Source organism: Sorex fumeus, unplaced genomic scaffold (assembly GCF_029834395.1).
Source record: "Sorex fumeus unplaced genomic scaffold, SorFum_2.1 ptg000009l, whole genome shotgun sequence".
Lineage (NCBI taxonomy): Eukaryota > Metazoa > Chordata > Mammalia > Eulipotyphla > Soricidae > Sorex > Sorex fumeus.
In genome coordinates this window covers 27,099,221-27,125,370 of record NW_026606066.1, presented here as the reverse complement: position 1 = coordinate 27,125,370, position 26,150 = coordinate 27,099,221, and the positions used below count along the sequence as shown (strand labels likewise).

General features: G+C 40.8%; 1 protein-coding gene across 2 annotated transcripts in view; it reads left to right on the top strand.

Annotated features, from left to right (window-relative positions):
• The window catches only part of OLA1 (Obg like ATPase 1), a 189,932-nt gene that overhangs the window by 26,960 nt on the left and 136,822 nt on the right, over positions 1 to 26,150 (top strand). For both annotated transcript variants that reach the window (XM_056110333.1, XM_056110334.1), the window contains exons 3-4: positions 5,452 to 5,595; positions 13,316 to 13,443. In XM_056110333.1, the coding sequence (XP_055966308.1) occupies positions 5,452 to 5,595; positions 13,316 to 13,443 (272 nt within the window). The remainder of the gene's footprint in view (positions 1 to 5,451; positions 5,596 to 13,315; positions 13,444 to 26,150) is intronic.

Genomic DNA, 26,150 nt, shown 5'->3' with positions numbered 1-26,150 from the left:
CAGATTTTTTTTAATTGATTCACCATGAGGTACAGTAACAAAACTTCCCATGTTTGAGCTTTGTTCATACAGTCATCAAACATCCATCCCTTCACCAGTGCACGTTTTCCAAGATGTATTCCCCGCCATTCCAGACCTCCCCCTGCATGTGTGGCAGACAATTTGCACAATACTCTCTCTGCTTTAGTTATCTTCGATATTTGAGACCAGTTCCACCACCGTTCATACCTGCCGAAAAGGTAGTGCTAGGCAATGTGTTTTGTATTTCTTGTTATGAATACAATATGATGTCACATGGCCGCTCTTGCTCTCTAGAAATTCTAAAATTTTAGTAATTAAGGCCTGAAGAGATGGTTGGAGCAAGTTGCTTGGGTCTGAGATTCTTTTGTGTGTCTGAATCATGGCCATGTGGGAGCTTAAGTAGATGGCAGCCAGATGTGGCATCATCTCAGATTCCCATCAGGGCGGGGGGAAGGAAAAGGGCCCACTCCTCCCCTGTCTCATGAGGCCTGGCATTTGCCATCACCACCACTCGTACCTGGAGCTTGTTGCTGACTTCTAGAAAATTGCGGCTTCTGGGGCTCCAAGAGGGCAGGCAGAGCGATGGCATTTGCCCCAGTCTGGAGTCGGCCAGTGGAAACGGCTTATTGCAGAGTCTAAGACCATCTCTGCAGCAAGTTGCTCAGGTCCAAGATTCATTTGTGTGTCTCAAGATTAATTTTTTTTTCCTTTTTGGGCCACACCTGGTGATACACAGGGGTTACTCCTGGCTCTGCACCCAGGAATTACTCCAGGTGTTGCTCAGGGGACCATACAGGGACTGAATGGACCTAGGGCAAGCTGTGCGCTACCCTGTCATTGAAATGGGCCAGGCCAAAGCACCACAATACTCAACTGTAAGTTGAGGGCATGGTCATAGACAAATGCTGTCATGATCCAAAGGTAACAATGAGACTAGGACCCTGGTGGGGCTAGGAAGACTAACCTGGCCTGAGGACTGCAGAATATATAGTGAAATATTCTCAGGAAGAACCAAACTGTAAGTTTCTATCTCTTACTGTGCTCATAATGCAGAATGACATTGCTAGAAATATTAGAAGTAGATTTTCTACAACTATTTAAGTGGATTACTAGCTGAGGAAAGAGCACACCCTTGTTGGGATCTACCCTTGAGCAGATCTCCTAGTAATCTGAAGTAATCTCTTTAGATGAGATTTTATTCTCTGAGTTAATCTCCTGGAGGAGTGGTCTTACCTCTCTTTGTTTTGTTAATGTTCATCCCACCTTTGTGTCACCACCCTATGTGATTGCTATATAAACTAAGACTGTAACTCGGCTCAGGCTCCAGAAGGCAAAGTCAGAAGTGAGAGGGGTTCGGGCTTGAGAGAGAGAGAAGCAGAAGGGGAGTGAAGATTGGAATAAACCACAGTTGATACTGACCAGCCTGGCCTTCGTTCCTTCCTTCGCCTGCCCATCACCATCGACCTCCCCGGGGTCGGGGAAGTGGTCCAAGACCACCAAATGCGGGCTGGAAAGAGATAGAACGTCACTGGACTTTTGAAAACACACTTTTTCTTCTTTGTTCACAAAATAATCCATCAATTTTTAAAATTTTCCCTGTAAAATTGTAGTACAAGCAACAGGGACACAGTAATAATCTTCAAAGAATCACTTGGTCCATGTAAATGGTGGCCAGAGATGTTTTCTGCTGAGCATTACTGACAGCTCATGGATATGAAGTTGATTTGTTATGACCCTCGTAACTGTTCTTGTTGATGTTCATCCAGATTGACATATCTTTGGACACTGGGCTTAATTTTAAGGCTTCAGAATGATTTTGATAGGAGTCTATGGTTTTTGTTTTGTTTTGTTTTGTTTTATTTTTGCTTTTTGGGTCACACCCGGCAATGCTCAGGGGTTCCTCCTGGCTCTGCACTCAGAAATTACTCCTGGCTGTGCTCGGGGCACCATATGGGAGGCTGGGAATTGAACCAGGGTCGGCCTCGTGCAAGGCAAACGCTCTACTTACTGTGCTATTGTGCCAGCCCCGAGTCTGGTTTTTCATAAAAGCTTTCTTGTTTTCTCTTGGGAAAAGTATTTGGAACTTCACAGCGGGTAGGGCGTCTGCCTTGCATGCAGCCAACATGGCCGACCCGAGTTCGATTCCTCCGCCCCTCTCGGAGAGCCTGGCAAGCTCGGAGAGCCAGGCAAGCTACCGAGAGTATTCGAATATGCCAGACACAGTAACAACAAAGTCTCCAATGGGGACGTTACTGGGCCCGCTCGAGCAAATCGATGATCAACGGGAGGGCCTTTACTTTACTTTAAATCTGGAATAAACCATTTATCAAGAAGTCTTGGTTGTTTTTTTCAGGGGCCCTCACTCATTTTGCTTAGTGCAGCATTGGACCTGGTGGTTCTAAGGACCTCCAGAGACTCCCCAGCCATGCTGGGGACCATATGGGACTCCTTGGTTCCTTTGGTTATTTTTAATGGACACTACAGTTAAAGCTCATAGTCTGGATGTGAGTTATCTTTTAAAAAATGACACTATGATATGTGTTACTTAAAAATTAGTTTAAAGTTTGGATTTTGTTGCAAATAGACTACAACTTTATAGGTATCTCAATGGGACTGAAATGAAAAATTAACTATAGTAAACAGTGATTTCTTAATTGTCATTCTTAAAATTCTGGGATTGTTACCAGACTTATAATTTACTAGTATGAATTTAACAAGTTTGTGTGTTTGTGTTATTCAGTTTTCTTTCTTTCTTTCTTTCTTTCTTTCTTTCTTTCTTTCTTTCTTTCTTTCTTTCTTACCTTTTCTTTCTTTCCTCCTCTCCCCTCCCCTCCCCTCCCCTCCCCTCCCCTCCCCTCCCCTCCCCTCCCCTCCCTTCCCCTCCCCTCTCTTCTCCTCTTTCTGCTGTGCCTGAATCTAGTTAACTGATTGCAGAGCCAAGCTTTACAGTTGTATCTCCTAAGACCTCCTCTCTCTTCCACTCCCCTCCCCTCCCCCCCCTTTTCTCCTATCTTCTCCCTTCCTCTTCCCTCCCTGCCTCAAACATCTCAAAGCAGATGCTCTATTATTGCCAAACCCAAGCTCAGAGCTCAGTTACTCAAGAGATAAGAGTCGTTGCAGAAAAGGTTTTATGAGAACATGGTAGACTTCTTGTCCCCCGAACCCCATCTTTCTCTCAGGTTTATATAGGGGTTTTTATAGGGCTGGTTGGGAAAATAAGTTAGGATACATTTATGGTTGGGCATGCTGGGGAGGGAGTCCTGTCTTAAGGCATTCTGGACACATGTCAGATGTTAATGAGTCTTTGGAGACAATAATCTGTTCTTATAAAATTTTGAGATAGATTGTTTAAATACCTTCTGTCTCTAGGGCCTGCATAGTCTTCAAGAATCTTTCCAAGGCCTATTGTTTGCCCTTTCCCTCTTTATCCATAACTGGGCCTGGCTTAACATTGAACAATCACTGCATCAGAACATCTCTTAAAACTCAAGAGACGAAAATTTGTAAATCTGTAACTGTGTCTCACGGTAACTCATTAAATTAATTAAAAAAAAAAAAAGCAAAAGGCAGCTTTCTTAAAAACAAAAACCAAAAACTCAAGAGACAAAGGGCCAGAACAATAGTACTGGGGGTAGGGCCTTTGCCTTGCGTGCAGCCGACCAGGGTTTGATTTCCAGCATCCCATACTGTTTCCCATACTCTGCCAGGAGTACTTCCTGAATGCAGAGCCAGGTGTAACCCCTGAACATTGCTGGGAGGGAGGGAGGGGGAGGAGGGGAATAGCAGTTTCATTTGCTTAAATGTTCAGCCAGATAAGCTAATGGAGTAAATATGAATTCTTCTGATGAGTTTGAACTTAGGTTTGATCTACATTGTTGTTTCTTTGGTGCTGAGGATCCACTCCAGGACCTTACATGCCCTCAAAGCTTGGCTTTACCATGGAGTAGTTACAGCCCCCAGCTGTTAGATCTCATATTTCTTGTTATTGTAGATTTTGGGTCATTTCCAGCCAAGGATATACGTGGCTCTGTCCTTGGGTGCTCAAGGGAGCATCCCTGGTGCGGGGAAATCAAACCCAAGCTGCCTGGATGTATGCGCTCAGTCCTCTGAGTTATCTCTCTGGCCTTAGGTCTCATCTTTGAAGGCATTTTTATTCTAAAAAACAAAAAGTTTAGAAAAGAGACTAGTATTCATTTATAAATCCTACCTTCCTAACATAGACTTTGGACTTCTTCAGTATTCTTCGGTTATAGATTTGCTCCTGATGAGCCAAGGAAATAGTGCAGTGAACTAGCACATGCTTTTCGGGCCAGAGGCCTGGCACTGCCTTGCTCCCAGCAGTACCAATAGGAGTGGCTCCCAGCTCCATCCACTATATCCTTCCCTCCCCCCCCCCCCACAAAAAAATTCCTCTCATTGTAAACATTTTTCTCTGGAAGTACCAGCTGCTCAGTTTATGCATACTTATAGCTACTTAATTAATTTCTTCTTTTTAAAAAATATGCATTTTTTTAGATCTGAGTTTCGGCACTATAATTATTTTTTAAAATGGTATTAATGAATTGGAATTTTCTGTGCATGGAGTGATAGCACAGCGGTAGGGCATTTGCCTTGCACGCAGCCAGCCCGGCTGAGCCGGGTTCGATTCCTCTGTTTCTCTTGGAGAACCTGGCAAGCTACCGAAGAGTATCTCTCCTGGCAAGCTACCCGTGACGTATTCAATATTCCAAAACACAGTAACAACACAGTCTCAAAAATGGAAACATTACTGGGCCCGCTCGAGCAAATCGATGAACAACAGGAGGACAGTGACAGCGACAGTGACAGTATTCCCTGATAAAATTAAGATAGCTGGAAAATCATCAACTATTTTATTCATCATTAGTGATTTTTAAAAATAAAATTATTAAGAAATACTTTTTTTAAGTTTTACAATTCTCGACTTTACCAATAATCCATATATATTGAAAACTAGAAGGTTGTATGAGTTCCAGTCTCAGTTACCTATTAGAGAATTAGTGTCTCTTTACCAGTGCAAAATGCTTGCAAGGTGACTAACATTAAGTGATACACTTCTCTACATTAATGCAGATTGCTTGTTACTAGGTTTCGGTGAAGTCATACAGGCACTACCAGGAATGATATGGGTTGTGATATGATGTGAAATCTTTAGTTATCATTTGTAACAAAGATTCCTGGGAAAATGCCTTTTAAGTTCCTCATAGATGGGGATAGAAACAATCTAATTACAAGTGGTGAGATGCATTATTATAAATTTTATACATTTATGTTAAAAAGAAAGCATTCTCCATTCTAGATGGTTTTTAAAAAAATCTTTATGGATCTTATTTGAGCATTGAAATTACAATGAGATAATTTCATCTCAGTGTTAACCTGAAAATTGATTGAAATTGTTTTTATTCATTTTAGAAAATCTACTTTCTTCAACGTATTAACCAATAGTCAGGCTTCAGCAGAAAACTTCCCATTCTGCACTATTGATCCTAATGAGAGCCGAGTACCTGTGCCAGATGAAAGGTTTGATTTTCTTTGCCAGTACCACAAACCAGCAAGGTAAGAAAATCTGTATGTCATTGTTTGTTTGATTGTCCTATGTAGATGGAGTAAATATATGTAAATTATATATATTAAATCACGTAGAGTTTGTTCCCTCCACCCCGGCTTAATGTATGGTTTTGTTTGGGGGAGATTATAAAAGTAATATAAGATGGTTTAGTGAACTTAAAATACTTGGCAGAGGCCACTGGTTCAAACCCTGATGCTGCCTGCCCAATGGGAGGGAGGAAATTATGAATGTGGAAGAATATAGCCAATGATTATATTATACTTAATATTTGTATCTGGGCAATATGAAGTAGAAGAAATACTTTGCATGACTCTTGCCCATTCGTGTAAATTATATATGAGTGCATTCATAAAATGCATGAAATGAAAAATCACTAACTGGTTATCTCTGAATAATGTGATTTTCCGATTTCAGGTGATTTTATTCCTTTTTCTTTTCAATGCTTGAACTTTTTATGTCAACCATGTATAATTCTTATCTTTAGAAAAAATAAGTAAAGCTTTTTAGGTAGAAAGTAAGAGAAGGTAGTTATTACAGAAAGTTCAGATCGTATGGAAATGTATAACGAATTAAAGTCACCTGTACTTCCTTTACTTTGAAACAGCTATGTATAAATAATTTGGGATAGATCTTCCGTACTTCTTTCTACACATTTACTTAGAGTTGTAGTTTTTTTAAACTTGAGGTATTATTAATGCTCTATAGATAAAAATTTAGCTAATTTATTTTTAAATGGGACAATTTAAAATTATTCATAATTGATAGTTGATTAATATTATGTATCCTTTTTGATTCACTATTTTGAATATGATAAGTCTCAAGTTTCTATTTCCTGTCTGAGTTTTGCTGACTCCAGACATATCCAAATGCCTCTTGACATTGACTGGATAACTAGACTGGATTTTGACTTCACCCAGTCTTACGCCAAATTTGTTTATTCTCAAGACTTCTTAGTAACAAATACTGTTTTACAAGTTGCTTGGAAACACTATTTTATAAGGACCAACATTAGTTGTGATTTCTCTCTTTCCTCACCCCTGCATCCCTAAATCTAGCAATTACTCCTGTAGCACTGTCCTCCCGTTGTTCATCAATTTGCTCGAGCAGGCACCAGTAACATCTCCATTGTTACTGTTTTTGGCATATCGAATACGTCATGGGTAGCTTGCCAGGCTTTGCCATGCGAGTGCGATACTCTCAGTAGCTTGCTGGGCTCTCCGAGAGGGGCAGAAAAATCAAACCTGGGTTGGCCCGGATTAGCTGCGTGCAAGGCAAACGCCCTATCCACAGTGCTATTGCTCCAGCCCATTGGTCCTGTATATTCATTCATTTCTTCAACTTTTATCCATTGGTTTTAGCATCCATTGAGTATCTAGTGGATTAATTATTACTCTAAATATTTAATTTAGATATTCACATAATGATGGTGTGATTCCGTCTTTATTGATGTTCTATTATAAGAAAGTGATTTCTCATCTTTATTTACCTGTTTATATATTTATTCATATTAGTGTTATTCAGTTGGGTATAACCTGTTGTCATTTGATGTAACTCATGTGATATCCCTCAGATTTGACTTAATGATTTCCTCTAGCTAAATTATGTGGTCTTTAAAAATAACTTAATTAGGGCTAGGGCAGTAGTACTGAGGGTAGGGCGTTTGCCTTGCTGGTGGCTCATTCAGATTCAATCCCTGGCACCCCATATGATCCACAAGCCCACTAGTAGTGATCCCTGACACAGATTCAGGAGTTAATCTAGCCTTAAGCATTGCCATGTGTGGCCCCAAAACATAACCAAGAGAAAAACGAACAAAAAACAAAACCAAAAATAAGTTTATTATAAGATTACTTCAAATTTATACAAAAGCTGCAAAATGACACATAGAATGCTTGTGTACCCTTTACCCCGATTTCTCTCTTTGAATTTAAGTTGAAAGTCTGTTGTACTAGACTTTAAGCGCAAAGCCTGTTGTACCAGACTTTAATTCTTCAGTTTATATTGACTAAATATAGACAATATAGACATATACTTGTATGATAACCACAGTAAATAATCAAAATCAGGGCACTAGCACACCCAGTATTGCCATCTTTATTATAGATTCCATTTAGATTTCTCTAATTGTCAGTAATTTGCTTTGTTTTTGGCCTGAGATCAAAAGTGAGATAATGTCATTCAGTTATTTAATCCCATTAGTCATCTTTAATCTGAAATTATCTTCTTAGCCTAGCCTTATCTTTCGTGATTTTTATCAAACCCCCCCTCCCCCCCTCTTGATCACATCTGGTGATGCACAGGGGTTACTCCTGGCTCATGCACTCAGGAATTACTCCTGGCAGTGCTCTGGGGGCCATGCTGGGAATCAAACCTGGCTTGGCTGCGTGCAAGGCAAACGCCCTACCCACTGTGCTATCGCTCCAGCCCCTCTCTTCCTTTTAAAGGAGAGTAATCTGCAGAAACAAAATATCTGAGTATAGTAATGTTCCTGGCTTCTGGTATGTTGGTTGGCCTGTTCCTTCTCAGTGTAGCACTGTTCCTAGAACACAAACACATATAGATGCACTGTATGTATGTATGTCTCTCTCTCTCTCTCTCTCTATATATATATATATATATGTATACATACATAAGCGATAGCACAGCGGGTAGGGCGTTCACCTTACAAGCGGCCAACATGGCCGACCCGAGTTCGATTCCTCCGCCCCTCTCGGAGAGCCCGGCAAGCTACCGAGAGTATTCGATATGCCAGACACAGTAACAACAAAGTCTCCAATGGAGACGTTACTGGGCCCGCTCGAGCAAATCGACGATCAACGGGAGGGCCTTTACCTTTACCTTTTACATACATACATGCACTTTTTAAATTTCTGTATCTACATAAATACCATGAATTCACTTCAAATTTCAGTCTTACATTTTAGGACTTTTTTTTTTCCTCCCTCACTTTTTCTATTTGTTCATTTCTTCTCTAATTTTTATAAGGCTAGCTTCTCTTACCCTCAGCATACCTGGTTTGCTCTGTCCTTTTGTAGGTAGTTAGGCTTATGACCCTTCTGAAGCCCTTGTTGGCTTGGACTGCTCTCCTACCTAGCAGCACCCCCGATATTCCAGCCCCAGTCGGTGCTGTGTCTGCTCTCCTGACTCCCGGCACTGCACTGTATGGACAGGTCACACTGTTGAACATTTTTAGACATTTGAAGAGAACATCAGCAATAGTAAAGTAGCTAACGAAGAACTTTCTTTTTGGTGGTGCAGGGGATTGATGAACAGGTCTCATATGTGCAAGTATGGGTCCTGCCATTGAACCCCATCCCTGGCCAACAATAAAGCTTTTGAACTTTAGCTCAAAAAATTAAAGCTTTTGAACTTTAAAAGGTAAAGGTAAAGGCCCTCCCGTTGATCATCGATTTGCTCGAGCGGGCCCAGTAACGTCTCCATTGGAGACTTTGTTGTTACTGTGTTTGGCATATCGAATACGTCACAGGGAGCTTGCCAGGCTCTGCGGGCAAGATACTCTCGGTAGCTTGCCGGGCTCTCCGAGAGGGGTTTGAACTTTAGCTCTGTTGAAATATTAAGCAGCGAGGAAATTAAATTCTCAAAACATCCTTGCTTTTAGTTACTACAGATCATTGAATAAATAAATGCCTTTATGGCAATAAAAATATGAATGGGACTCTTTTAATTTTTTTGTAATTTTAATTTTTGTCTTTGGGGCTTAATAAATAATAACAATAAAAAAGACAACATATTTTTCTCTGTCATTCCCTGCAGACTTTGCTATCATGCAAGTTCTATATTATTTACTTCTAAAGCACGTATTGTGCTATGGATTGAACCGTGGGTCTCATCATGCAAAGGTTTATTACTGAAGTATATATCACTTGTCACTTGTCATCCTGTTGATCATCGATTTGCTCGAGCGGGCGCCAGTAATGACTCCATTCATCCCTGTCACGTGCTAGTGTAGCCCAGTGGCATATTGGTGGCTCTTTCAAAGTCAGGGGAATGAGGCCTGTTATTGTTACTATTTCTGGCATATCGAATACGGGTAGCTTGCCAGGCTCCTATATATATGTGCAAAGTATATATATGAGCCTCAATTTATTTTGGGGGAATTAGGCTCCCAGATATGCTCTGGTACCTGGGGACCACTTACTGTGATACTCAGTCCATCTGCACAGACCTGATGGTTCGAGCTTCACCTGGAGGTGTGGTGCTGCTCTGGACCAGGGAACTGGGGGCTACTGCGGCTAGACCAGCAGTGCCAGGGATCCATGTGGTGTGAGGATGAAACTCAGATGCACGCCTGGTACATGCAGTTGTCTCTCCAGCTCCTCATTTTTACTTTAATTAAAAAAAAAATCTTGCTTATCATTTTAGTCTGTTTCTAGTGAAGAAAAATCTATAACTTTTTCTTTTTAACACCATACTATAGTTGTGTTTAAATAAGGTTAAAAATAATAATAAAATAATAACAAAATAAGGTTAAAAATAATAAATAAAAACAATTAAAAAACCTTTTAACTTTATTATTTTGGTCTGAAAAAAGTTTCCTTTGGTCTGAAAACACTATTTTACTCATATCTTAAAGTGATTGGTACAGCGACTGAAAATCATAGACTTCGCATTCAAGTTTTTATTTTTTTAGAGTGACTTTCAAAATAGTTTTAACTTTTATCTTGGCGTTAATTTAGGAATCCAGGACTAAGAATATAATTTTATGACTGAAGCCCAATCATGAACAGCTTTGTAACTGTATCTCACTGTGACCACTGGTTCTAGTCCAGCAGTCGTCTGCAACACATGGAAGAATATCATTTTGGGGGCTGGATAGATAAAGACAGTCCTTAAGTAACTTGCCTTACATGTGGCTGACCCAGGTTTAGCCTCAGGCACCACATATGGTTCCCTGAGTACTGCCAAGTATGACTGCCCCTCCCCCTCACAAAAAAAGAACATAAATTTAATTAAAAAATATATAACGATGATAGATGGTCCAGTCTGATTTCCTCATAAAAGGGAACTATAGCTGATGAAGGTGGAATGATTTGCTGAGGATAACACAGATGCTTGATGTCAACCAGGAATAGAACCTAAGGCTCTCACTTCAATGATCTGTGCCTTTCACTCCTCACCTTGGTTCTGTGCTTCATATTTTACCTGGCGGATGCTTCCAGTTATTAGAAGTGATATCATTGAGGCTGAATTTGACTGCCTTGGATGTGTTGAGTTTGGAATCAAGAGTAGGTGTTTAGTATTGTTTCAGTAGCTCGGTGGTCACCTGTAGGGCCCACCTCTTCCCCTTTTTGAGCCCACTTAGAAGCTTGCCTTCCCTTTATGGTCATGGACGATCTGTCTCTCAGTGCAAAAGAACTGTACTTGCTCATCCATGTTCTGAGTAAAGGAAGAGGGGCTTGCTTCTAAGACTTGCCCTTCTGATTAGAAACCCCTCTAAGCTCCTTCCAACAGTCTTCCCCTTATGACAGTCTAGGCAGACAGGTAAAGTGTGAAGGTGTAGAGTGATGAATTTTGCTTAGGGGGTGAGATTAAGGGGGATGGTATAGTCCCAGACTTTGTACCCTTTTATAGAGTGAGTAAAACTATCTTCCCCAGAGTTCTAGGCCACACTGGGGAGGTATTGCTACTTAAATGAATGTCCATATAGCTACCAAAAAAAGCAGGGGCATAGAGTGCCAATTTATGCCAAAACCATATCCATATTTTGTGTATGCTTTCTGTGGATTTGGTAATAATCAAGTACTTCATCTGTTTCAGTATTTTTATACAGTAGTCACTCTCCATGCAGACAGTAGGAAAGTCATTCAAGTTGAAATTAAAGAGAAAAAAAATCGTATCAGCTTGTAGCTCTTTTTTAGTGGAATATAATTGAAATACACATGATAATTGGCAACATAATGATTTGATATTTGTGTTCATTGTGAGATGATTACCATCATAAGTATAGTAACATCCATTACCATACAGTTAAAGAATTCTTTTCTTGAGATAAGAATTTTGAAGGTTTGCTCATCAACTTTCAAATATGTAACACAATATTGATGACTGTAGTTGCTGAGCAGTTCATCTCCTGGACTGACTTATTTTATGACTGAAGATAGGTACAACTACTGAATCTTCTCCCTGTCTCACACATGGCCAGATGTCTGTGTCTCCTCGTGTCTCCTCTACCTTTGTCAACTGCCTTTTTTTTTTTTTTTTTTTAAATTTTTGTGGTGGGAGGTGGGCCTATACTTGACAGAGCTCAGTGATTATTCCTGGCTCTGCACTCAGGAAATACTCTTGGGTGTGCTTGGCAACCTCATAGAACACCAGGTTTCATTCAACCCAGGTTGGCCACATGCAAGGCAAACAAACACTATAGCTGTACTAGTGCTCTAGTCCCAGCCACCAATCTGCTACCTTCATGTGTCTTTTCCAGTTAGTGTTTACATTTCCACACACATATGTGTATATATATGTACACATACATCCTTGTATGTTTTTGTCATATGCTATTTAAAGTAGCTTTATTTACTCGTGCATTTAAGTGTCCATTTCTACATGACCTACTGGTCTTTGTAACGGGGTTTCTAACTTGTGTGGCTGTGCCTTTAAGCTAAGCGAAGACTGTTTTGTATATACATTTAATTATGTTACTGATTACTGTTTCGCATCATCACATGCATTTTGTGGCTATATAACATGCATGGTGATTAAACACAAACCCACATATATAATGTTTGGATTCCACTTTAATCACTGTTGGTTGAGTTACCCTGTAGATTTATTACTTGGTGAGGGTGGTGCTACTCCCCAGTTCTGCTCAGGACCTTGGGTGCCACTTCAGGTGACTTTAGATGCAGTGCTCAGGCCATTGCAGTAGATTTCTTAACTTTTCTTACATTCAGTTTCTTCACCTGTAAAGTGGGTTTAATAGCACTCACTTTTGATTTGAACTTTGAAATAATACAATGTAAAACACAATGTGTACACTTAGTGGAGTGTACAAAAAATAAGTTAAAAAAAAGTTGACTCATTCCCTGATATTTCCCTTGCCTTATTTGATATACTCCTTTAATACTTGTGTGTGTGTGTGTGTGTGTACTGACAAAACAGTATAGAAAATTGGGTTTTAATAATATGAATTTTAATCTTGTGACACAATTAGAACATCTATTTGGTTTAACATATTATCCCTTCATTTTCTTAGGTAAGAAAGTCCTATGTGGGACCGGAATCACAGCACAGTGGGTGGGGTGTTTGCCTCACATGTGGCCATCCCAGGTTTGACATCAAGCACCCCATAAGGTTCCCCAAGCACCTCCAGGAGTAATTCCTGAGTGCAGAGCTCAGTCCCTGAGCACCAGTGGGTGTGGCCCCCAAGCTAAAAAAAAGTTCGTATGTATTGAAACTCTGTGTGTGTGTGTGTGTGTGTGTGTGTGTGTGTGTGTGTGTGTGTAAGTGAGATAACTGGAGATCAAGTGCAGGGACTCACACATGCATTGCACTACTGAACTACTTGCCTAGCCAGGTGATTTCTTATTTAACTTTTTGTTACTTGTTTGTTGGTCAAATCTTTAATGGTAATCTGCTAAATACCATTCTGGAAAGAAAATCATGCAATTAGATGGTTATGGAAATTTATTTGGCTAATAAGCAGGCTCTTAGTGCTATTTTATAAGAAAATCATGCTTTGTTTTTTAGCAAAATCCCTGCCTTTCTAAATGTGGTGGATATTGCTGGCCTTGTGAAAGGCGCTCACAATGGACAAGGCCTGGGAAATGCCTTTTTGTCTCATATTAGTGCCTGTGATGGAATCTTTCATCTAACCCGTAAGTACAGCTTAAGTGATTGATTTTTATTATGATCAGTGTTTTCTTTCTATTATGCCCAATAAAATTGCAAATGACTGATTAATGGAAGGCTTGTTTTGCTTCACAAGGTGAATTATGAATTGCATCTGTTAATTGTGACTTTAATGTTATTTAGTATCATCTCCATATGTTGAGGTTTATTCCATAGCAAGTACATGCTGTGCTGATATCATATTCTAATTGAATTTTATCTGTGATTCTGGATTAGGTTGTTTGAGAAGTTTTCTACACAGTAGCAATGTAGATTTGTAAAGGCATTTTGAAATTTTGTTTATTTGTGGAACTTTACTGCTTTCTTGCTTTCCTGTGTACTGAGCTAAGAAGGCAGAATTCATAGAAGAAAGGATTCCATTATTTCAGAGAGAATGGCAACGAGAGGTAAAGGTTTAAGCAGACTCTAGATCAGCTAGCTCTTGGTTGAAAAAGGGATATAAAGCATAGTGAGAAAACAAGTATAATTGTGTGTTGGTTTTTGTTCCTTTGAGTACAAAAGTGAACCCAGAATAGAGTAAATGTTCGACAGAATGAAAGGTTTAGGGTAAGATTCAGATTAAATCCATACTTTGTGACAATAGTATTATGATCAGATTAAGGCAAAAGTAAGAAACCTGAGCTAGAAGTGGAGCCCTGCCGTGGTCCAAGTGTTTTTATTTATTACTGGTCTTTGACTAAACGGCTATAGTTACTGAGAATGAGAATTTAGAAAATGTTACCTAATTTAATCTAGCAATTTTTTTGTCATTTGAATACTTAAATGTAATCCAAAAAATGGTACTAGTTTGAAAAAATATATATCTACATGGTTCAAAATCTGTTTACCTAGTAATTCTTTTTTTGGGTGATATTTTATAAAAGGTACTTAGCAGCAAGCCCGGCTGAGTCGGGTTCGATTCCTCCGCCCCTCTCAGAGAGCCTGGCAAGCTACCGAGAGAGTATTCAATATGCCAAACACAGTAACAAGAAGTCTCATAATGGAGACGTTACTGGGCCCGCGCAAGCAAATTTTATAAAAGGTACTTAGGAGTTTGTGACGCTGGAAAGAATTGTGGTTATCAAGTGAAAATACAGTTATGGGAAAGTGTTGGTTTGATGATTGCTGCTTTGTTACTGACTGTCCTGTGGGTTGTCCCTCCACATCACCTACATGCACACATTCTGGGGGGCTTACATAGAAGTTTGAAGAAGTAGAGAGAATTAAATATGACTCCTGGGCTTTTATTTATTTCCTTTTTGGGTCACACCTGGCGATGCACAGGGGTTACTCCTGGCTCTGTACTCAAGAATTACTCCTGGCAGTAGCTCAGGGTACCATATGGGATGCTGGGAATCGAATCCAGGTCGGCCATGTGCAAGGCAAACGCCCTACCCACTGTGCTATCAGTTCAGCCCCACTCCTGGGCTTTTAAACTAGGCTAGTTGAATAAACCTTTATGCCATTTACGAAGGTCTGATAATACAGAAAGCAGTAGGTTTTGGCAAAGAGTTGATGAATTCATTTTGGGACAGTTTTAAAACATTTCTGATTCAAACAGATAGGGGTCTCAGAGTAGTTAGGACTGATAGGGCAAAGTGACCGAAGGGTGGATGAGGGCAAGAGAACTGAAGGTTCGGGAGCGAGAGTGGTAGAATTGAAGGGTGGCACTCAAAGAGTGGTATAGTGACAAGAGAGGATTGAAAGTGGAATATACATGGATATGGTGGTTCCTCATGAGATTCAACACCAGGTGCTGCGGAAAGGCAGATGTGAGGTTAGAACAGGATACTCCAGATTTTTAGTAAGTTTAGAGCAATTTACTGTAATAGTAAGCTCCAGATAATAGTGGTATTTTGTAAATAAGACTGACACTCACTTAGACCCAACAAATTAAAAAAAGTTACAATAAATTAAATCAAAATAGAATTTATAACAGATTCCACAGATGTACAAGATTCTAAGAGATTAGTGTGATTAACTTCTGCCACTAAACTGAAGAACCTTAAAGAAGCAGATGAATTATTTTGGAAATCATACACCCTCCCGAGACTGAATCAGGTATGAAATAGCAGACCTGAACATAACAATTACTAGTAAGGAATGTGAAACAGTAATTTCAAAATCTCTCACAAAACAAAAACTCAGTTCCACAGGAATTTTTTAGTGAGTTCTTCTGATGCTTATCAGCTATCCTCCTGAATCTCTTCCAGAAAACAGGGGGGAAAAAAAACCCCAAAAAGTAAACATCACACTACCCAGGAGTCATTCCCATTAACTTTTGTGAGGCCAGTATTAGCCTATTACCAAAAACAGAGATCTAGGGATTGTCACTCTCTGGTAGAGCAATTGCCCTGCATGTATGAGGCCCTGGACTTGATTCCCAGTAAAAAAGGAGGGTACTAAAAATGAAAATTACAGACCAGTACCTATGATGAACAAAGATGTAGAGATAGTAAAGAAAATCTCACTGAAATGATTTTAACAATGCATCAAAAGGCTCACACCATGATTCATTGTGGGGGTGTATATATGGTTAAGTATATGTAGATCACTTAATGTGAATATACCACATGAACAGAAGGACAGATAATGATCATACCAATAAGTTCAGAGAAAGCTTTTGACAAGAGTCAGCATCTATTCATGATAAAAACTTAGCAACTGGATGGAGTTGGGGGTGGGCAGGGTTAGTAGTTAGTTTCAACCTCAGTGTATAGTAAAGGCCATATGCAGCAAACCCATAGCTAATTAACTTCATCCTTGGTGGCAAAAAACTAAAAGCCTTTTCTCTAAAGTAGGCACAAGGGTGTCTACTTTTGCATTATTAGTCAACATTTTATTGAAAGACCTAGTTATATCAGTTAGGCAAGAAAAAGAAGTTCCCAAGGATTTAAATTGGAAAGAAGTCCAACCATCAGTATTTGCAGATCAGATAATATACCCATATATACCAATATTTACCACAAATTTTATGCAGAAAATTTTAAAAAGAAGTTCCATTATGCAAAACTTTTATCCTGGTATTACTTACAAATCATTTATTACTAAACTGCTATAGTTACACAATAAAAAGTTTATAAGCCAATTTTGGATTAAAAAACTCGGGTGTGATGATTGGTTGAAATACAAATGCATAGAAGACCCTAAGGCTTCCACCAAAAAGCTTTTAGAAACAACAAACCAATATTGTAAATAATAGGCTATTGAATCAACATAAAAATCAACATCAAAATGCATTTCTTTAGGCAAACACCAAACTATAAGAAATCTGGATAAAGAAAAAGTACTTAAGGATAAACTTAATAAGGGAGGTAGAAAATTTATACATTGAAAACATTGCCACTATTGAAAGAAATAGAAGAGGACACAAGAAATAGAAAAGATACTCCATGATCATGGCTTGGAAAAATTAACACTGATTAAACAGTTATACCAAAAGCAGTATGCAGATTCAGTACAGTCGGTCCCAATCAAAATTCCATTCACATTCTTCAAGGTCATAGAAACAAACATTTCTAAAATATGTATGGAACCCATATTACTATTATAAAGTATACTATATGCATAAGACAAATTGATAAAATATTGTTATAATATTTTATAATTTGACATAAATATGGTCCATATTGATAATCTGGTCAGTCATAATTATTCCTATAAGTTGATCACTCAATCACTTGACATCCCGTTACTTATTGATTTGCTCGAGCAGGCACCAGTAGCGTCTCCATTCGTCCCTATCTCATGCTAGTGTAGCCCAATGGCATGTGCTTGGTCTAGGAACACGAAGAGCTTCAAACCGTTTGTTCAGGGTCTTAAGAAGTCTGACCATCTCATAGGTGGGCAGGCACACGATCTTTTGACCTCCCGTGGAATCCAGTCGGTAATGGCTCTAGTCCAGCGGTCGTCTCCAAATCGCATTATGTGTCCAGCCCATCTGATTTTCGATGCCTAGGCAAACGAGACAGCGTCCCTAATTCTCAATTGTCAACGGAGGTCAGAACTCTGGAGTCCTTCTCTCACTTAAGTGTGAAGTGTGATACTCCAAGCATACCTCTTTCGATTCCTCTTTGGGAGACCAGAATAGTGTTCTCATCCTGTTTTCATAGGGCCCAGGTTTCTGAGGTGTATATTAATGCAGGAAGAACGGTGGAGTCAAAGAGATATGCCCAGAGCCAGAGGTTCTTTGTCCTCTTAGCTATTTCTTTCACGCTCTTGGAGGCGTTCCACGCCACTCTCTTCCTCCTGCACAGCTCAGTTGCCAGGTCGTTTGTCATTTTGATTTCTTGACCTAGGTACACATAACTGCTGCATTTAGAGATGTCATTTGTGCCACTTGGCTAATGTTTGGTGTCACTAGAACGATGTCATCAGTGAAGTAGAGGTGGTATAGTTGCTGACCGTCTATCTTCACTCCCATTCCTTCCCATTCCAGTCATCGAATGACGTTCTCGAGGGTGGCACTGAAGAGTTTCAGTGAAATGGTATCACCCTGCCGAACCCCTCTCTTGATGTCGATGATCACTTCCTTGTAGAATGGTGAGATCTTGGTAGTGAATCTGTAATACAGCTCACTGAGGAGCCTGATGTATTGAGTTTGAACGTCCTGTTTCGCTAGGGCCTCAATGACCGCTTCAGTCTCAACAGAATCAAAGGCCTTCTTTGAATCAATGAACTTTAGACAGCATCATTTAGAACTCCCAAGAAACCTCAGTGAGCTTAGTTATCGTGTGGATATGGTCAATTGTGCTGAATCCTTTTCAGAACCCGGCTTGCTCACATGTTTGTCCATCTTGTGTTCTGCCAATCCTATTCAGGATGACTCGAGTGAACAGCTTGTAGACAACAGACAACAGGCAGATCAGGCGATAGTTGCCGATGTTGTGGATGTTTCTCTTCTTGTACAGTAGAATGGTCCTGCTGGTTTTCCATTGGGACGGAACTTTGCATTTAGATAGGTAGCGTGTGAAGAGCCGAATCAGTGTATTGATGAGGACTGACGGTAGATTCTTCAGGTGTTCGGGACTGACTTTGTCTGGGCTGTTTGTTTCTTTACCTACGAAATGGCATGTCGGATTTCGGAAGGGAGAACGTTGGAAATGACATATCCATCCTGCAGAATTTGGTATGTGGGCTGGCGGATGTGGCTATTGAAGAGATCCAAGTAGAAGTCATGGATAATCTCCATTGCCCTTCTGGAAGATGTGATAGATCCATCAGTACGTTGTGGAGGGCAGTCATCTTGGTCTTGTAGTTGACGAAGGACAGGCGGGTGTTGCAAATGCTTTTCCCGCTTATGCTGTGTTTGGAAAGCAGCCTGCAGTGTAGTGGTGGCTGGGTAGTGTAGTGAAGGTAGTGGAGGTCGGCTGATCAGGTATTTATCTGGCACCAGCAGGGGGATCTTCTGGGTGTGATCCCTGGGTCGTTGGAGATTGGTGGAAGCAGGCAGAGGATCTCTGTTTCAGGGTCTCGTTGAGCCTGGAGTCCAAGGTGACAAAGTTGATAATTATCTTAATTGATTATAGAACAAAATTATTAATCTTTGCAGATTTTCTTTTATTTTGCCATGGCTTTTCTTTCTGGATCATGCTATTATAAAAGAAAAACAACTTTCTGGTGTGTATTAAAAACTAGAAATTGTGGCCAGAGAGATAGTTAAGTAGGCAGAGTGCTTTTCTGACCAACTGGACTAGATCCCTGTGGTCCCATGTCACGCCATGTGGTCTCCTGAGCACTGCCAGGAGTAATTCCTGAACACAAAGCCAGGAGTAACCCCTGAGCACCACCAGGTGTGGCCCCCAAACCAAACAACAACACCCCCCCAGAAAAATAACAAAATAAAACCCCCAGATAAACAAAATCAAAACTGGAAAATAATAATATAAACTATTTGCTAGATTAATTGGTTTTGAAACTATGTTATTTATAAAAACTCCTTTCTTTTTGGGTTACACCTGGCGATGCTCAGGGGTTACTCCTGGTTCTGCACTCAGGAATTACCCCTGGTGTTGCTTGGGGTTGCATATGGGATCAAACCTGGGTCAGCCACATGTAGATCAAATGCTCTCCCCCACTATGTATCGCTTTGGCTCCTGAAAGACTTTATTATAAATGTGTTTTCAAAAGTTGAATACCAAGTTTGTTTCCTTAGAATTCTTTTCAAAACTAATGTGTTTTTTTGTGTATTGGGAATCTGTCTAGTTGAACTTGGGGATTGTTCCTGTTCTGGTGCTCAGGGGCCACTCCCAGCGGTTTTCTTGAGGTGCCAGGGATTAAGTCCAGGATGCCAAGCATTTGCCCTTAGAGCATCTCCCAGCCTCTGCCCACATTTAACAGGTTAGTTATTTACATGGGCTGGAGCAATAACATAGCAGATAGGGCATTTGCCTTGCATGCAGCCAACCCAGGTTCGATTCCTCCCCCTCTCAGAGAGCTCAGCAAGCTCCCAAGAGTATTCTTCCTGCATGGTAAAGCGTGGCAAGCTCCTCATGCCGTATTCGATATGCCAAAAACCGCAATAAGTCTCACAATATAGATGTTACTGCTGCCCGCTCAAGCAAATTGATGAACAGTGGGAGGACAGTGCTACAGTGCTACAGTTATTTACATACATATGTAATTGAAGGATTGTTGGATTACAGCTCCATTAACATGTACTGTATCATGTACAACCACCAGGAAAGTGCAGGTACAACTTCCTCCTCCCCCCTTTGCCCGCCCCCTCCCCTCCCCCCACACGCACTCACACATCCCCAAGTTAGCTTAGCTTGGTCCTTGTCCCTTCTTCCCACCCATTTCTCCTTTGAGAAGTTGAGTTAAATCTACTCAGGAGTAATTACCATTCTGACAAAGCATCATTGACTAGTTTTTTTCTTGAACTTCACATAGGCGTTACTTTTGACTCTATGCTCAGAAATCACTCCTGGCAGTGTTCAGGAACCATATGTATGGGATGCCAGGAATTGAACCTGGTTTGGCCTTGTGCAAGGCAAGCACTACCCACTGTACTGTCGCTCCAGCCTATGTTTTCCATATTCTTCAGTGCCTGCTTCCTTTTAATGTAATGTCTGTGAAATCCATCCCTATTGTGCATATCATTCTTGAGAATTTGTAGTTTTCTTAAGTTAGAAATTTGGATTTTATCCATGTTGAGGTTGATGTGGAGGATTATGTCACTAGTTAACAAAGTTGTTAACTGTAGCAGCTGCATATCAACACATTGAATGTATTGGAGTCGAAGGAAGTTTGGGGCCAAAAGAGCAGCCAAGAATTTTTTTTGTAGCGTTTCATGGAGAAAGTAATGAGGACTGGATCTCAGAAAACTGTCCTTGGCTGTTGAGGGGAGAAGCAAATTTGAGAGACTTTGCAGAGAAGGGTTAGAACCTAATGACAGACAGGCTTTTCTCACATCTCCAAAAAGCCAGAATTGTCTTCAAATGAGACTGTTTTCCAGAGAATTAATACAGTATAATAGGGAAATAGCAACTGTGTTTTGGGCAGCAGATTCTTTTAAAACTCAAACCTGTCGTACCTTTTGATAACAGGCATCTATTTAGAAAAACAAAACATTTCCTTAGGCATTCATTAGTGAACCACTGTAACTCTTATTATTTTTTTTTTTACAAAAATCAATTTTTAGAAGCAATATGACTTCCTATTGTTAAAATTTTAAAGCTCTGAACCTGAAAAAACTATTGATTTCACTGAATCCTCACTTTTTGAAGCCGCATTACAAGTTTTGAAGTGCTCTTTCAGCAGGAAGCGGGCCGCTGTGTGTTACCTGACCGGCAGCACCTTTGGCAGCCTCCCTACTCCTCCTGTCAAGCTATTTATAGATAAAGCTTGTTCAAGTTTCTCAGGAAGGACGTGGAGGTGTAAGACCTTGGAGGCTAGAAAGAAGAGTTCTGCTTTCTGAGCTATGAGACATTTTTCTTCTCAACTTAGAGAAATATGGCTAGTTCAGAATTACAGAGCTGTCCATTGCGCAGTGCCATAACCAACCACGTATAGTTCTAGGAAACAAAATGTCCTACAGTTTGGTTTCAGCTGAGCTGCTGACTGATGTGCCTGTTTGTGCATGCTTCTCTACTGGAATAGAGGAGGAGAAAGTTCCCTGTTCTTTACAGGTGCCGGTTAAGTGAAAATTTCCTGCCTTTACTTTATTTGAATTTTTTTTTTTGGGGGGGAGAGGTGTTAACTTCAGTTGCATGTACTGTTTCGCTCTTCTGACTTCTAAAAGGAGCTTTTCACTGCTTCACAGTGGAAAACAGCAGGGGACAATAAAACAGGGTGAAAACAGCAAAGGCCCATTAACAAAAAAGGGAGAAATCAAGCAGATTTATTTTGCATGTTTGGGTTGGTGGGTAGTCAGGAAGAAAGTGAATACTGAAGGAGCGAATAAATCTTAACACTTGAGTATTGTGGCAGCCAAGGGAAAGAAAAAAATGGGGACTATCTGATTTCAAGTGTATCTGTTTGCTGTACATTCGCAGCAATGTTGCTGCCTACTTCTAAACAGAGATGATTCTCAAGAGGAATAGTCCTGCTTGTAGTATTTTCTGTTAGTTTGTGGAAAGGCAATGATTTTGTTTTGATTTTTGGGCCACACCCAGCTGTGCTCTAGCCCTTGATCACTTACTGTGTACTAGATTCTGTTGTTACCTTATGTAAGGACTTTCATTTAATCCTCAGAGGTTGGGCAGTTTCTCTGAGGTTACACAGCTGAAAGATAGTATAGTTAGGTGAGTTACTTATAAGATAGTTTATGTCTGAGTACCACAGGGTATAGCCCCCAAACCAAAATAATAGTAATAAAAAGGTGTTGAGTTCTTTTCCTAAAGAAGTTACTTTCTTGATTGCTTCAATAGCATTGTGTTTGCTTACTCTGTTCTGCTTTAAAGTGATGTTTGCATTTTTTTAAAAAAATTTTTAGGGCACACCTAGAGATGCACAGGAGTTAGTTACTCCTGGCTCTGCACTCAGGAATTATTCCTGGCGGTGCTCAGGGGACCATATGGGATGCTGGGAATTGAACCTGGGTCGGCCGTGTGCAAGGCAAACGCCCTACCTGCTGTGCTATTGCTCCAGCTGCCGCTTGCATTTCTTTTTTAAAAAATCTATATATTTTAGGATCATCTAATTTTATTCTTTATTTTTAAAAATTTAATTACCGTGAAATTACAAATTATTCGCATTTGGGTTTCAGGCATACACTGTTTCAACACTGATCCCTTCACCAGTGTCCACTTCCCTCCATAAATGCCTCCAACCCCCATTTGTCTCTCATTCACCAGCTTCTATGAGAGGCTCTCCCCCGACACCCCCCGTCCCCCCCCCCCTTTTTTTTTTGGTAAGTAAGATTTTGCACTGATAGGGTTTCTTATATAACATATTATGATCTTTTAACACCACCTCCTCCTCCCAGTTGAATGCTTCCCTCTATCTTAGGCATTGACCCCTCCCTGTCCTATCTCTCAGCCCCAAGTGGCATGTTTCCTACTGAATACCTGTTCTCACATTCTTTGTGTCTCAGATTTTTTTTCCTTTTTGGGTCACACCCAGCGATACATAGGGTTACTTCTGGGTCATGCACTCAGAAATTACTCTTGGTGGTGCTTGGGGGACCATATGGATACTGGGAATCGAACCCAGGTCAGCTGCATGCAAGGCAAATGCCCTACCTGCTGTGCTATCCGCTCTAGCCCCTGAGATGTGTGTTTTAAGTGTTCTGTAGTATGTGTTTCTTGGGGAGGAGTGTACGACTATGGGGAAAATCAACAGGACTTCCCCCTAAATCTCTATGCACTAATATCAGATACATTTCTTTGTGTAAAATTATTGCTTCCCCATCCTGTGTATTCTTGGAGGGGTGTTCCCAACCTCTGTATTCTTGGAGGGGTGTTATCCTGCTTCCCCTAATAGTATTTCAAGGGAAGGCTGTCTTTGATCTTGCTAGGTAGAACCAGGAGTTGGCTACCTAATTTAACTTGGGCTTTGAAAGATGAAAAGACAGAATATCGTTGAGAATTTAGTATTCCCTTTTATCTGTTTTCCCCCTCCTCTCCACAACCCCCTCCCACCCTAGAGTAAGGATGATCATAGGAAAAGCAGAATAGTCTTTTAAATAGATTTTTAGCAATTTTAAGTTTTCATGCTATTTGTTTTACTCTTTGCACCACAGGGCTGGAGAGATCGATAATTCATTGTATTAGAGAACATGCTTTTCCTGCAGGGAGTCCAGGTTTGATCCCCACTAATGCTACATGTGGCCCCTTAGCATCATCAAGTGTATTCCTCATATTCTTTGTGTTTTTGGTTGTTACAATATGAAGTTTTGATGGAAAAACTGTTCTTATCCTGTATTGTCCACCTCTACTTCAGATTGAGTGTTAAATCTCTTGTCCCTTTGGATGTTTCTTGTTGTCCTTGAATTTGGCAGCTTGCCGGCCCATACACTGTGTGTTTCTAGGAATCCTGGCCTGTTTGGGTCCTTGGGCGCTTTCATCTCCTTGGAAAGGAAATTTAAAATTATGTAGACCCAGGAAATGAAAAACAGATGCTAAGTATTGAAGGAAAGGTACCTAAAATTTGTGATAGAGACTTCAAAGGATGGACAGGAATTACAAAGATAAGTTGAATGGACAACAGAATTTTAAAAAAATTATTTTTTAAATTTTTTTAAAATGTAGGAATACTGCTGTTTATTCAGCCATTGATTAAGCTGATTGAAGTGGGTATGAATTCCACTTTACTTTTTTTTTTCTTTTAGCTGGGAGAGAGCTTTGGGGTGTGGATGTGGCTGTCGAGGCCTTTGGAAATACAAGAAGGTGGGGGAGGTAGCCTGTCCTGACCCCTAGAAAGCCTGGACATTTCACTCACAAACCCTGTATACCCGAATTTTCAGCAGATTATATCTTGGTGAGGTCCTTCCTAAGATGGTGGAGTCAGGCCAAGGGTATGGCGATGATTTTGGATTGTGGAAACAAGCAGCTGCTGGGGGCTGTGCTTGGTTAGGTACCAGGCTGACCCATCTCCCTCCAGTTTACCCTGATCTGTTCAGCTATGTGTGGTTCCAAGATTAACTGTGGCTTTTGATCTCTTTCAAGATTTATTTATGGGTTTCTGAAGCAAGGCCTGTAGTAGAGCTTACATGGTGGCACTGGACACCTCCAGTGGGGGTGACTGCCAGTGCTTCAGAGGTGTTGGGAAGTGAGGGGGAGATAGCCCATCCCAACTCCAAGAAAGCCTGGAGATTTCTGTCACAAAACCCGCATACCCCAAATTTCAGAGTATTATATCTTGATGAGGTCCATCCAGAGATGGTGGAGTCAGGCCTTGGGTATGGCGACAATTTTGGATTATGGAAGCAGGCATCTTCCAGGGACTCTGCTTGGGTGGGCTTCAGGCTGACCAGCCCTGCTCCAGTTTACCCTGGTCTGTTCAGCCGTTCACAGGTCCGAGATTAATTGCGGTTTTTGATCTCTTTTGAGATTAATTTATGGGTCTCTGAAATAAGGCCAATAAATGAGGGTGTATAACTGAGCCAGAGGTGGTTTGTGGGCGTGACTTCCACATACCTAACTATTGGCCGTTTAATTTCTTGGTAAAGTTGGTCCCAAGTTGTTGGGGTCTGGCCAAAGACACAGCAGCAAATTTGGGGTATCAAGAGTCCTGAAGGCACCATCAGGCTTCTGATCTACTCGTCCAGCAGGAACAGTTTGACCTGCTGTTGGCATCATACCCCCTCAGAATTTAAAAATCTTGATGATTAGATTAAAATTTAGGCAGTTTTCTGTATAAATACAAGTAGGAGACTGCATGGTATCTGGTTCCCCCTGGAGCCACAGTGCTAGGCTGGAGCATGAAACCAGCCGAGTTGGTCCAACATTTGATATCACCAGGTATGGTCCCTAGGCCTCCTGCACGGTGCTTGGGATCACCTCCCACCCCCAATACTTATTTTTATAAATAGTGGGATATATTTAAAGCCTTTCAGGTAGTGTAAATGTGTTGGATTGGGGAAGCTAACACATTAAACTAGGTGATCATTTAATTTTTTTTTCTTTTTGGGGTCACTCGGTGATGCACAGGGGTTACTTCTGTCTCTGCACTCAGGAATTACTCCTGGCGGTGCTCAGGGGACCATATGGGATGCTGGGAATTGAACCCGGGTTGGCTGTGTACAAGGCAAACGCCCTACCCACTGTGCTATTGGCCCAGCCCCTCATTTAAAATGTTTTAACAGTCCAGGGTAGAAGACCCAGATTGGAAAGGAAGGGAATGGCTTAAATGATTGTTTTATTTATTTATTTATTTATTTATTTTGCCGAGGCAGGATTCTCACTTGGTAGTGCTCAGGGCTCACTCTTTGCTTCTTGCTCAGGGATCATACCTGGCAGGGCTCAGGGGACTGTTTGTGATGCTGGGATTGAACCTGGATTGACAATATGCAAGGCAAATGTCTTACCTAATGTACTATTTTCACCCCAGGTTTCCATGATTTTGACTTGAGTATAGGCTGGAGCGATAGCACAGCGGGTAGGGCGTTTGCCTTGCACACAGCCAACATGGCCGACCCGAGTTCGATTCCTCTGCCCCTCTCGGAGAGCCCGGCAAGCTACCGAGAGTATCTCGCCTGCACGGCAGAGCCTGGCAAGCTCCCTCTGATGTATTCGATATGCCAAACACAGTA